Here is a 12,565-nt window from a genome sequence, read left to right on the forward strand (position 1 = left end):
AGCGATTGCGATTGGTTGCCAGAGGTTACAGCATATCATTACTGCTTACTGACTGGTTGCTAGAGGTTAGAGCACATCATTACCGCTCACTGATTAGTTGCTAGAGGTTACAGCACATCATTACTGCTTACTGACTGGTTGCTAGAGGTTACAGCACTCCTTAAGGCTCAGTGATTAGTTGCTAGAGGTTACAGCACATTTCTGCTTGTTGATTGGCTGCTAGAGATTACTGTACAGTAATACTGCTCACTGGTTGCTATAGGTTACAGCACATCTTCTCCTCACTGCAGGGGGGCATGATATACCTATTAATGCTGCCTTTATTCACATATCAATGCAGTTGGCCTCAGCTATTTACATATGCATGTCACTGCTATTTACATATGAATGCCAGTTATTTACATGTAAACACGGGTCTGCAGATGAGTAATCTGTACACAACAATAGGGCAGAGCTGGGCAGCATTAGTAGCAGCACTTCACACTGAGATATCGGGACACAGCACAGGACTAAAGCTCAAGGGACAAGGGAATGTAAACTGGGATAGTTGGCAAGTATGAGGCAGCTGCTTTGGGCCCCACAACAATGACAGGGCCCAGGGCAGCTGCCCCTTTTGCCCTGCCTTAAAGACGGCCCTGAATATAGGAACAGATCCGGGGATCCTCTTTAAACAGAACTACAGAAATATCCATAGATCCATAGAACTCAGAACTAAAACAAATCCAGACTCCACCGAACTAGAGGAGCATCGAGGATCTACACAGCAGTAGAGCAGATCCAGGGATCCACTGTGCAGTTATAATGCCGCTGTTCATACAGGAAACTCCCAGAACACCAACCCCAGATCTGAATACGATCTTCTTACCAGAACATGGATGGAGGTTACAGGTGGAGAACTCAATGCGGCGCAGAACGACACTGACGCGGCTGCGGTTCCGATATCCTCCGCCGCAGGGCACGGAACATTCTGACCACGGTCCCCAGTCCCCAGCGGAGCCTTAGAAGAAAGGAGAGATTATCCGTCATCTGTATCCGGCACTACTGGAGAGAAGCTGAGGGTCATGTGTGGAGGACCTACGTCTGACCCACCTTTACAGGGCTGTAAACTGCAGAACTCAATGGCCACACCGGACCCCTCACAATCCTGACCTCCGAATGCGGCGGCTGGGTTTGTCCCTGATCGGTAACGTCGTCTGGTGCCAACATTACACGAACGGCTGCAGGAGCTCCACGTGGTCCAGTCACTCCACCCACAATCCACTGTGACATGAACAGAGAGACGGGGGTGAGGAATGGGGTATGACAGACGCATGGGCCAAATGTGCATTTCTTTTCATTTTGCCGCAACAAACTTTATTGGCACTAAAACAAGTCCACTCAGATGTGCCCTTCCGCACCAGACCTAACTCCACCTGAGACGCATTTCACCCACAATATGGCAGGTGAAACGCGTTGGTGGTGTCACATCTGGTGGGGAAATGATACAATCCCATTAATCACAGCAGTATGGATATGCTGGTTGTTGTAGTGCTCCCCAGACACCCATAGAGCCAATTGCTGACTCTAAAGGACATCAGACAGATAGCAGTCCTCACCTGGACATGGAGCTGCACTGCAGACCATCTCACCGGACACACAGGTGCTGCAAACACAGGAGATGTTAGAGAAGCCCCCGACCTGAGGAAGGGGTATCATGGGAGGCAAGGAGTAAATAACAACATCTATAACACAACAGGAAGGTCACAGTTACCAGTTGTTGCAGGCGTCCAGCGTCACGTTCTCCCCGGGCTGGTAGAGCGCCCCCTTGTGGTAACAGGAGCATTCAGTCTGCGGCACACAGCTGCTGTTCTGCAGGAAGAGCCCCTCGGGGCAGTAGCAACCCTCGTAGCAGGTGGAGGCACACTCTACCTGGGCAGCCTGGTCCAGACACAGGCGAGGACACGCCCCCCCGGTGCCGCGACATTCCTCCGCGGTCTGATGGATCATATCGGGTGGACACAGATCTGGAGGGAAGAGAGGAAGAGGCCCAATAAACAGGGCCAAATTATTATTGTTACTGGATGTGGAGTTCTGAAAGCAGCCAGAACCATCCTCCAAATCCACCATCAACCCAATCAAAGAGCCCACCACACCGCCTGCCCCCCAGAAATCCCACTGGGAACCAGGGCCAGGGCAAGGTGGCTTCATGAGAAGGAGGTGCAAGAAATGGGGGGGAGCTCTACTACCGAAGTTGTTCCCAGCTCATGGGGGGGAAGGGAAGGGGGTGCACTTTGGCCTTTCCACTTGGGCACCAAAGGACCATGTCCCAGTGACACCCGGCATCACTCACCTCTGCAAGGCTGCGTGTTACACTCCCTGGTCTGAATCTGTGGCCCCCGACATTCGGGGCCCCCATGCAATGGCGAAGGGTTAGAACATGAGCGGTTTCGGGTCTGAATTCCGGAGTCACAGGTGGCGGTACACTCCGTCCAGGAGCTCCAGGAGGACCAGCCGCCAACAACTATATCAGAAGAAGAAGTCAGAGCGTCACATATCACTTCCAGACAGGATAAGCATGGGGGGGAGGGGAGCGGGACCCCAATTTTACAGATCCTCCAATCCCCCCTCCACAATACTTCTCAGATATTTCACTTACCGGGACACAGCGGCGTGTCACACGGCTCCTCCTGAACAGACTCCCCAACACACAGAGGCATAGAGGAGGACAGCGTGCTGTTACAATGCCGGAACCTTCTCCGCACCCCAATATTTTCCACATCATAGAAGCACGTTCTAGAGCAGGGCGACCATGGGGTCCAATCACCCCAGAATGTGTCCGTCTCTGAGGAGCCAAACGAGAAGAAGGATGGAGGGGGGGGGGGGGGTTACACAGAGAAGAGGGGAAGGAAAGAGAGAGGAGAGAGATGGAGAGGGGGACATATATAAACTTTATTATAAGCAGAAGATTGGAGACCTGACAACACATAAGACCCTCACATTCTGGTATCTATAGATTGTATGAGAGACAAAAGATCAACATTTCCATCATTATAATGTATTTCACATCCCACTTTACACTGCTGTGAAAATATAGACCCATATAGGAGAAATACCACCCATAGACCCGTATAGAAGAAATAGCACCCATAGACCCGTATAGAAGAAATACCACCCATGGACCCATATAGGAGAAATACCACCCATAGACCCATATAGGAGTAATACCATATATAGTCCCATATAGGATAAATACCACCTATAGCCCCATAGGAGGAGAAATATGAAAAATACCACTCCTAGATGACCCATATAGGAGGGATGCCACCCATAGACTCATATAGGTGAAATACCACCAATAGACCAACAATATATAGGATAAATACCCCCATAGACCTATATAGGAGAACTACTACTCATGGACCCACATAGGAGAAATACTACCCATAGACCCACATAGGAGAAACACCACCCATAGACCCACATAGGAGAAATACCACCCATAAACCCATATAGGAAAAATACCACCCATAGACCCATATAGGAGAAATACTACTCAAAGACCCATATAGGAGAAATACCACCCATAGACCCATATAGAAGAAATACCAACCATAGACCCATATAGGAGAAATACCACCCATAGACCCATATAGATGAAATACCACCCATAGACCCATATAGGAAAAATACCACCCATAGACCCATATAGGAGAAATACTACTCAAAGACCCATATAGGAGAAATACCACCCATAGACCCATATAGAAGAAATACCAACCATAGACCCATATAGGAGAAATACCACCCATAGACCCATATAGATGAAATACCACCCATAGACCCATATAGGAAAAATACCACCCATAGACCCATATAGGAGAAATACCACCCATAGACCCATATAGGAGAAATACCACCCATAGACCTGTATAGGAGAAATACCACCCATAGACCCGTATAGGAGAAATACCACCCATAGACCCATATAGGAGAAATACCACCCATAGACCCATATAGGAAAAATACCACCCATAGACCCATATAGGAGAAATACTACTCAAAGACCCATATAGGAGAAATACCACCCATAGACCCATATAGAAGAAATACCAACCATAGACCCATATAGGAGAAATACCACCCATAGACCTGTATAGGAGAAATACCACCCATAGACCCGTATAGGAGAAATACCACCCATAGACCCATATAGGAGAAATACCAACCATAGACCCATATAGGAGAAATACCAACCATAGACCCATATAGGAGAAATACCACTCATCGACCCGTATAGGAGAAATACCACCCATAGACCCATATAGGAGAAATACCAACCATAGACCCATATAGGAGAAATACCAACCATAGACCCATATAGGAGAAATACCAACCATAGACCCATATAGGAGAAATACCACCCATAGACCTGTATAGGAGAAATACCACCCATAGACCCGTATAGGAGAAATACCACCCATAGACCCATATAGGAGAAATACCAACCATAGACCCATATAGGAGAAATACCACCCATAGACCCATATAGGAGAAATACCAACCATAGACCCATATAGGAGAAATACCAACCATAGACCCGTATAGGAGAAATACCACCCATAGACCCGTATAGGAGAAATACCACCCATAGACCCATATAGGAGAAATACCAACCATAGACCCATATAGGAGAAATACCAACCATAGACCCATATAGATGAAATACCACCCATAGACCCATATAGGAAAAATACTACTCAAAGACCCATATAGGAGAAATACCACCCATAGACCCATATAGGAGAAATACCAACCATAGACCCATATAGGACAAATACCAACCATGGACTCATATAGGAAAAATACCACCCATAGACCCATATAGGAGAAATACCACCCATAGACCCATATAGAAGAAATACCAACCATAGACTCATATAGGAGAAATACCACCCATAGACCCATATAGAAGAAATACCAACCATAGACTCATATAGAAGAAATACCAACCATAGACCCATATAGAAGAAATACCACCCATAGACCCATATAGGAGAAATACCACCCATAGACCCATATAGAAGAAATACCAACCATAGACTCATATAGGATAAATACCACCCATATAGAAGAAATACCACCCATAGACCTGTATAGTAGAAATACCACCCATAGACCCATATAGAATAAATACCACCCATATAGAAGAAATACCACCCATAGACCCGTATAGGAGAAATACCACCCATGGACCCATATAGGAGAAATACCACCCATGGACCCATATAGGAGAAATACTACCAATGGACCCACATAGAAGAAATACCACCCATAGACCCATATAGGAAAAATACCACCCATAGACCCATATAGGAGAAATACCACCCATAGACCCATATAGAAGAAATACTACCCATGGACCCACATAGAAGAAATACCACCCATAGACCCATATAGGAGTAATACCATATATAGTCCCATATAGGAGAAATACTACCAATGGACCCACATAGAAGAAATACCACCCATAGACCCATATAGGAAAAATACCACCCATAGACCCATATAGGAGAAATACCACCCATAGACCCATATAGAAGAAATACTACCCATGGACCCACATAGAAGAAATACCACCCATAGACCCATATAGGAGTAATACCATATATAGTCCCATATAGGAGAAATACCACCCATAGCCCCATAGGAGGAGAAATATGAAAAATGCCACTCCTAGATGACCCATATAGGAGGGATGCCAGCCATAGACTCATATAGGTGAAATACCCCCCATAGACCTATAAAGGATAAATACCACCTGTAGACCCATATAGGAGAACTACTACCCATGGACCCATATAGGAGGAATACTACCCATAGATCCACATAGAAGAAATACCACCCATAGACCCATATAGGAGAAATACCACCCATAGACCCGCATAGGAGAAATACCACCCATAGACCCACATATGAGAAATACCACCCATAGACCCACATAGGAGAAATACCACCCATAGACCCACATAGGAGAAATACCACCCATAGACCCACATAGGAAAAATACCACCCATAGACCCATATAGAAGAAATACAACCCATAGACCCATATAGGAGAAATTTTACCCATGGACCCATATAGGAGAAATACCACCCATAGACCCATATAGGAGAAATACCACCCCTAGACCCATATAGGAGGAATACCACCCATAGATCCACATAGGAGAAATACCACCCATAGACCCATATAGGAGAAATACCACCCATAGACCCATATAGATAATATACCACCCATAGACCCATATAGGAGAAATATTACCCATGGACCCATATAGGAGAAATATCACCCATAGACCCACATAGGAGAAATACCCCCCATAGACCCATATAGGAGAAATACCACCCATAGACCCATATAGGAGAACTACTACCCATGGACCCATATAGGAGGAATACCACCCATAGATCCACATAGGAGAAATACCACCCATAGATCCATATAGGAAAAAGACCACCCATATACCCATATAGATGAAATACCACCTATAGACCCATATAGGAGAAATACTACCCATGGACCCATATAGGTGAAATACCACCCATAGACCCATATAGGAGAAATACCACCCATAGTTCCATATAGAATAAATACCACCCATAGACCCATATAGGAGAACTACTACCCATGGACCCATATATCAGGAATACCACCCATAGATCCACATAGGAGAAATACCACCCATAGACCCACATAGGAGAAATACCACCCATAGACCCATATAGGAAAAATACCACCCGTAGACCCATATAGGAGAAATACTACCCATGGACCCATATAGGAGAAATACCACCCATAGACCATATAGGAGAAATACCACCCATAGTTCCATATAGAATAAATAACACCCATAGACCCATATAGGAATAATACCATCTATAGTCCCATATAGGAGAAATACCACCTATAGCCCCATAGGAGGAGAAATATGAAAAATACCACTCCTAGATGACCCATAAAGGATAAATACCACCCATAGACCCATATAGGATAAATACCACCCATAGTTCCATATAGAATAAATATCACCCATAGACCCATATACCATCTATAGTCCCATATAGGAGAAATACCACCTATAGCCCCATGGGAGGAGAAATATGAAAAATACCACTCCTAGATGACCCATATAGGAGGGATGCCATCCATAGACTCATATACTGTATGTGAAATACCACCAATAGACTTATAAAGCATAAATACCACCCACAGACCCATCCAGTGGCTGGACAAGGTCATCCAGCGTCCAGGGCAAAAATGCCAAACTGCACCCCTTCCCTTAGGGTTAGCAGTGATGTTGATCTCATTACTCCTGTCAGCCTCGTACAGGAACAACTGGCACAGAGCGCCCACACCCCTCCCACCACTTGTGCTGGCCTTGGACCAGTAAATGGGAACAATCACATCAATCACAATGTGTAAGGTGGAGTTTCCTCATGTCCTACCATTGGCACATGGAGTGTAGCACTCTCGGATGTCCCGTGTGTCACCCTCACAGGGAGCCCCACCATTACCACTCGGAGGATTAGATGGAGATCTGGAGAGAGAGAGAGAGAGAGGAACCCGTCATTCATTCCTCCTTGTCGGGAGGAGAGGGGTTTATTGACTCTTACAGTTCATGGTGGGGGTCCTGAAATGGCTATTTGGTTCATGTATGGAAGTACGGCCTGAAGGCTTTGCATGTCAGGATTGCTCTATACCTCCAGTCCTGTATGGTATATTATAGATATAAGGTCCTGTATGGTCTATTATGGGTATAAGGTCTTGTATGGTATATTATAGATATAAGGTCCTGTATGGTCATTATGGGTATAAGGTCCTGTATGGTCTATTATGGGTATAAGGTCCTGTATTGCCTGTGTGCTCAGAGTAAGACTCCATGACGCCTTCCAATGGGCCTCCTACAACCCATACCCAATGCAGAGAGGCCCTGGACCCCCCCCCCCCCCCCCCCCCGTCTATGGATTTCATTGTGGAGTTATCCAACTCCCAGGAGAACACTTTTGTCCTTATTGTGGTTGACCGGTGTGACGGAACGTCCCCCACACTCCGCTTGAGTGCTTCCTTCTCTATACCACTTCCTAAGTCCTGGAACACGAGTCCAATGGATCCGGCTATAGGAACCCCCAAGAACTAGACGATACCAGTCTTGGAGTACATCAGGAATAGCCTTTTATTTGAGATCTCACACAAATATATACAGTATGCTGACTAAAACCTAACCTAATTATCTAATCATTGACCCAGACTAGTTGTCTGAGAGATAAGACTTTTCAGGGTAAGACTTTGTCTCCTAGCTCACTGATTGGCTATTCAATACACATTACCATAAACATAAACACAGGGTAATTAGCACAACAACAATGTGTGGAATATTCTTACAAGCCAGACTAGACTCATCTACACAACAGACAGGTGGCTGGAGTTGATGACATTCGCATCTAACAGTTTGTGTCCCAACAGTGTGATTCCGTCTATTGCTAATATGGAAAATACATATCCAGAGTCTGTGTGTCTTGGGGGGGGACATGGATCTGACTCCAAGTAACACCACCTCAGGGGTCCCCAGGCTTACAGCTCACAAAGAGCACCCCCCAAATGCCAGGGCCCATAATAGCAAGGCAAGAGGCTCACATTCTGTCCCCTCCAACAGCCTCTGTCCCGGATAGGTCTGTCACAACCGGTTCTCACAGATGTGTCATTGTATTCCACTTAAGAAGTTGCCCGCTTCTAAGGAACTGACTTCCACTTTTTTGCTCGGGAGATCTTTCGCTTACATGGGCTACCCAAGGTGATTGTCTCGGACAGGGGCAGTCAGTTTGTGTACCGGTCCTGGCGAGCCTTTTGGGGAATCCAGCTTGTGTTCTCCTCTGCGTATCACCCGCAGTCTAATGGGGCCGCAGAACGAGCCAATCAGCCCTTGGAGCAATTCCTACATTGCTATATTTCTGACCATAACAACTGGTCTGACCTCTTACCTTGGGCAGAGTTTGCTCACAACAGTGCCTTGAATTCTGCCTCCCGATTGTCTCCATTTATGGTGAATTATGGTTTCCAACCTTCCATGTTGTCTGACTTGTTTGTTCCGCAGAGTATTCCTGCGTTAGAGGAGCATCTCCGTGGTCTTCGTTCCACCTGGGCATGTCCAGGAGGCTTTGTGACATGCTAATGACTACATGCTGACCTCAGACGCCTGCCCGCGCCTTCCTACCGGGGACAGGGTCTGGCTGTCATCTATCTCGCAACCTCCGACTTCGTGTTCCCTCACTGAAGTTCTCACCTCAGTTTATTGGGCCTTTCCGTATTCTTCGCAGGATTAACCCAGTGGCTTACGCGTTGGACCTTCCTCCTAATATGCATATTTTGAATGAAAGCCCTTCCTTCTCTGAGATGGCCGCTCAGCTGTCGGCTAACTGCCCATCTCTCTCCACGGTTACTCAGCTGTTGATGATATCCTGATCGTCAGTCCTGCCTACTTAAGCCGTCCAGTCCAGAGGATCTCAGCCTTCACCTTGGTCAACATCCCAGAAACTGAGACGCTCTCCTGTGATCCTGGTCAAGACTTGCTTTGCTGAAATCCCTTCTGGCTCCAGATCCTGCTTGCTATTCCACTACATCGATCCCTGACTTCTGGCTTGGCTGACTATCCGTTCCAGTTACTGAACTCTGGCTATGTTTTGACTATGTTTGTTCTTTTTACTTTTATTATTAAACAAGTGTGATTTATCTGTACTTCTGCCTCGGCCTGATTTCATGGTTTCTGACAGTTGCAGAGTTGAGAAAAAGTCATCCATCCTCCTAGGACACTAGCAAAAAACTGAGGCATGCCGGTAGTAGGAGGGGTTATCCTATGCTAAGCCTAATGTTTTTTTTTGCCAGTGTCCAATCTTCCTGTAGGTGACAGTATAACCCAAAGATGAAAAACTGTCTGTGTCCCTCAGTGGAAGGGAAAGTAGAATGCCTCTTCTTGTTACCTCTGCAATACAACATAACTGTCCAGTGTTCTACACGGCACTGTACCTGAATCGCTCCTGCATGCCCGCTCCACATGTTGTGTCACATGGTGTCCACTGGGACCACGCTGACCACCCACAGTCCACGGCACAGGCTGAGCTGTCACATGTCACCTTCCCGTCCTGACACCGGCTGCAGTGGGGGGATATCGGGGGATGGGGAGGGAGAAAACAGGTAGTACAATGAGAAGGGACAACATGGACATTGAAAGAGCAACAACATGATACCCAAAGGTTGGGGGGAATTTGGGAATATTTTTTATATCAGTTAATGTTTTAATGATCAGACTTTTATACTAATTAATATTATTTCATAAGCTCCATTGTGGCTTCATAAATACGAGAAAGGAATCAGCAAAGAGATGTGAAATGGGGCGGCTCAATAAAACGGCGACAGCCATAGAATCGGGAACGGTCCTTCTGCCCAGAGTTGTGCACCAGAGAACCTGACTGGTTGCCGTGTAGAAGACCCCGAGCCCTCATCAGAGTAAGAGCTCCCCCCGCTGGTCCTCACCACATGCTGCAGTTGTCATGACTGAAGGTCTTTCCAGGAGGTTGGGTGCCGCCATGCTCCACATAACAGCGGCACTGGCTGATGTTCACGCAGCCGCCATCTTGGAGGTACAGACCAGGAGGACAGCGGCATCCTGCAAGGCAAAGGACAATATGGTGGCATTGAGAGAGCAGAAGAGACCATGAACAGGATTGGATTGTCTAATATATCTGTGATAAAAATCCAAATGTAGATTTATTGCAGGAAAAGCCTCGATCTCCCGTATACAATATATCTATTTATTGCACAGAGAAGACGGACTGGACTACGCTGGACAGTGCGGCATTTTATTACATTCACTCTTTCACAAAGCCCCCATATATAATACTACCGACCCAGGGGTTAGGTACCCACCTTCCATACAGCCGTCATTACACAGGGTCTCAGCGTTCAGGCTGCGGCAGGTCAGCGGACACGGATCCACGTGCTGGGATTCGCACTGTCCAGGATGGATAAGGATCATCTCCGGGCCGCAGTCTGTGAACACAAAGCAGTTCAGACGTCAAAGTCTATCCAACGAAGAGACCAAAGAAGCAGATTCTGTACCTGAACCATCTCATTACTGGAGGTGGCAGCCAATAGTCCGCACTTACCTTCCGAGTCTCCGCATGGCTGTAGGTTACAGGATTCTGTCTGCACAGATTCTCCACGGCATGGAAGACCCCCGTTCTTGGGTGGCGGGTTTTCACATTTCCTGTTTCTAGAATGGACTCCTCCTTGACACAGAGCATCACAGGCAGACCACTCTCCCCATGCCGACCATGCCCCATTCACTGTGGGGTACAAATATCACATGACCAAGGGACTCTGCTATGAAGAGGAGACTAGACAAAATAGAATTGTGACTGGGCCTCCAGACACTGACCGGAGAAGCCTCCTGACACTGACCGGAGGAGCCTCCTGACACTGACCGGAGGAGCCTCCAGACACTGACCTGAGGAAGCCTCCAGACACTGACCGGAGGAGCCTCCTGACACTGACCGGAGGAGCCTCCTGACACTGACCGGAGGAGCCTCCTGACACTGACCGGAGGAGCCTCCTGACACTGACCGGAGGAGCCTCCTGACACTGACCTGAGGAAGCCTCCAGACACTGACCTGAGGAAGCCTCCAGACACTGACCTGAGGAAGCCTCCAGACACTGACCTGAGGAAGCCTCCAGACACTGACCTGAGGAAGCCTCCAGACACTGACCAGAGAAGCCTCCAGACACTGACCAGAGAAGCCTCCAGACACTGACCGGAGGAGCCTCCAGACACTGACCGGAGGAGCCTCCAGACACTGACCTGAGGAAGCCTCCAGACACTGACCTGAGGAAGCCTCCAGACACTGACCTGAGGAAGCCTCCAGACACTGACCTGAGGAAGCCTCCAGACACTGACCGGAGAAGCCTCCAGACACTGACCGGAGGAGCCTCCAGACACTGACCTGAGGAAGCCTCCAGACACTGACCTGAGGAAGCCTCCAGACACTGACCTGAGGAAGCCTCCAGACACTGACCTGAGGAAGCCTCCAGACACTGACCGGAGAAGCCTCCAGACACTGACCGGAGGAGCCTCCAGACACTGACCTGAGGAAGCCTCCAGACACTGACCTGAGGAAGCCTCCAGACACTGACCTGAGGAAGCCTCCAGACACTGACCGGAGAAGCCTCCAGACACTGACCGGAGAAGCCTCCAGACACTGACCGGAGAAGCCTCCAGACACTGACCGGAGGAGCCTCCAGACACTGCCCGGAGGAGCCTCCAGACACTGACCTGAGGAAGCCTCCAGACACTGACCTGAGGAAGCCTCCAGACACTGACCTGAGGAAGCCTCCAGACACTGACCTGAGGAAGCCTCCAGACACTGACCGGAGAAGCCTCCAGACACTGACCGGAGGAGCCTCCAGACACTGACCAGAGAAGCCTCCAGACACTGACCGGAGAAGCCTCCAGACACTGACCGGAGAAGCCTCCAG

At 47.9% G+C, this 12,565-nt stretch overlaps 1 protein-coding gene across 1 annotated transcript in view; it reads right to left on the minus strand.

Moving 5' to 3' along the window:
- LOC143998145 (SCO-spondin-like) overlaps positions 1-12,565 on the minus strand; it is a 296,161-nt gene that overhangs the window by 131,976 nt on the left and 151,620 nt on the right. The window contains exons 57-67 of the mRNA XM_077493885.1: positions 11,200-11,379; positions 10,961-11,083; positions 10,568-10,700; positions 10,061-10,186; positions 7,486-7,577; positions 2,636-2,821; positions 2,330-2,500; positions 1,751-2,003; positions 1,596-1,642; positions 1,090-1,260; positions 866-997 (exon numbers count right to left, since the gene is read on the minus strand). Coding sequence (XP_077350011.1) covers positions 866-997; positions 1,090-1,260; positions 1,596-1,642; positions 1,751-2,003; positions 2,330-2,500; positions 2,636-2,821; positions 7,486-7,577; positions 10,061-10,186; positions 10,568-10,700; positions 10,961-11,083; positions 11,200-11,379 — 1,614 coding nt within the window. The remainder of the gene's footprint in view (positions 1-865; positions 998-1,089; positions 1,261-1,595; positions 1,643-1,750; positions 2,004-2,329; positions 2,501-2,635; positions 2,822-7,485; positions 7,578-10,060; positions 10,187-10,567; positions 10,701-10,960; positions 11,084-11,199; positions 11,380-12,565) is intronic.

This window comes from Lithobates pipiens, unplaced genomic scaffold, assembly GCF_037356315.1.
Source record: "Lithobates pipiens isolate NorthernLeopardFrog02 unplaced genomic scaffold, aLitPip1_a1.2 Scaffold_19, whole genome shotgun sequence".
Taxonomy (NCBI): Eukaryota; Metazoa; Chordata; class Amphibia; order Anura; family Ranidae; genus Lithobates; species Lithobates pipiens.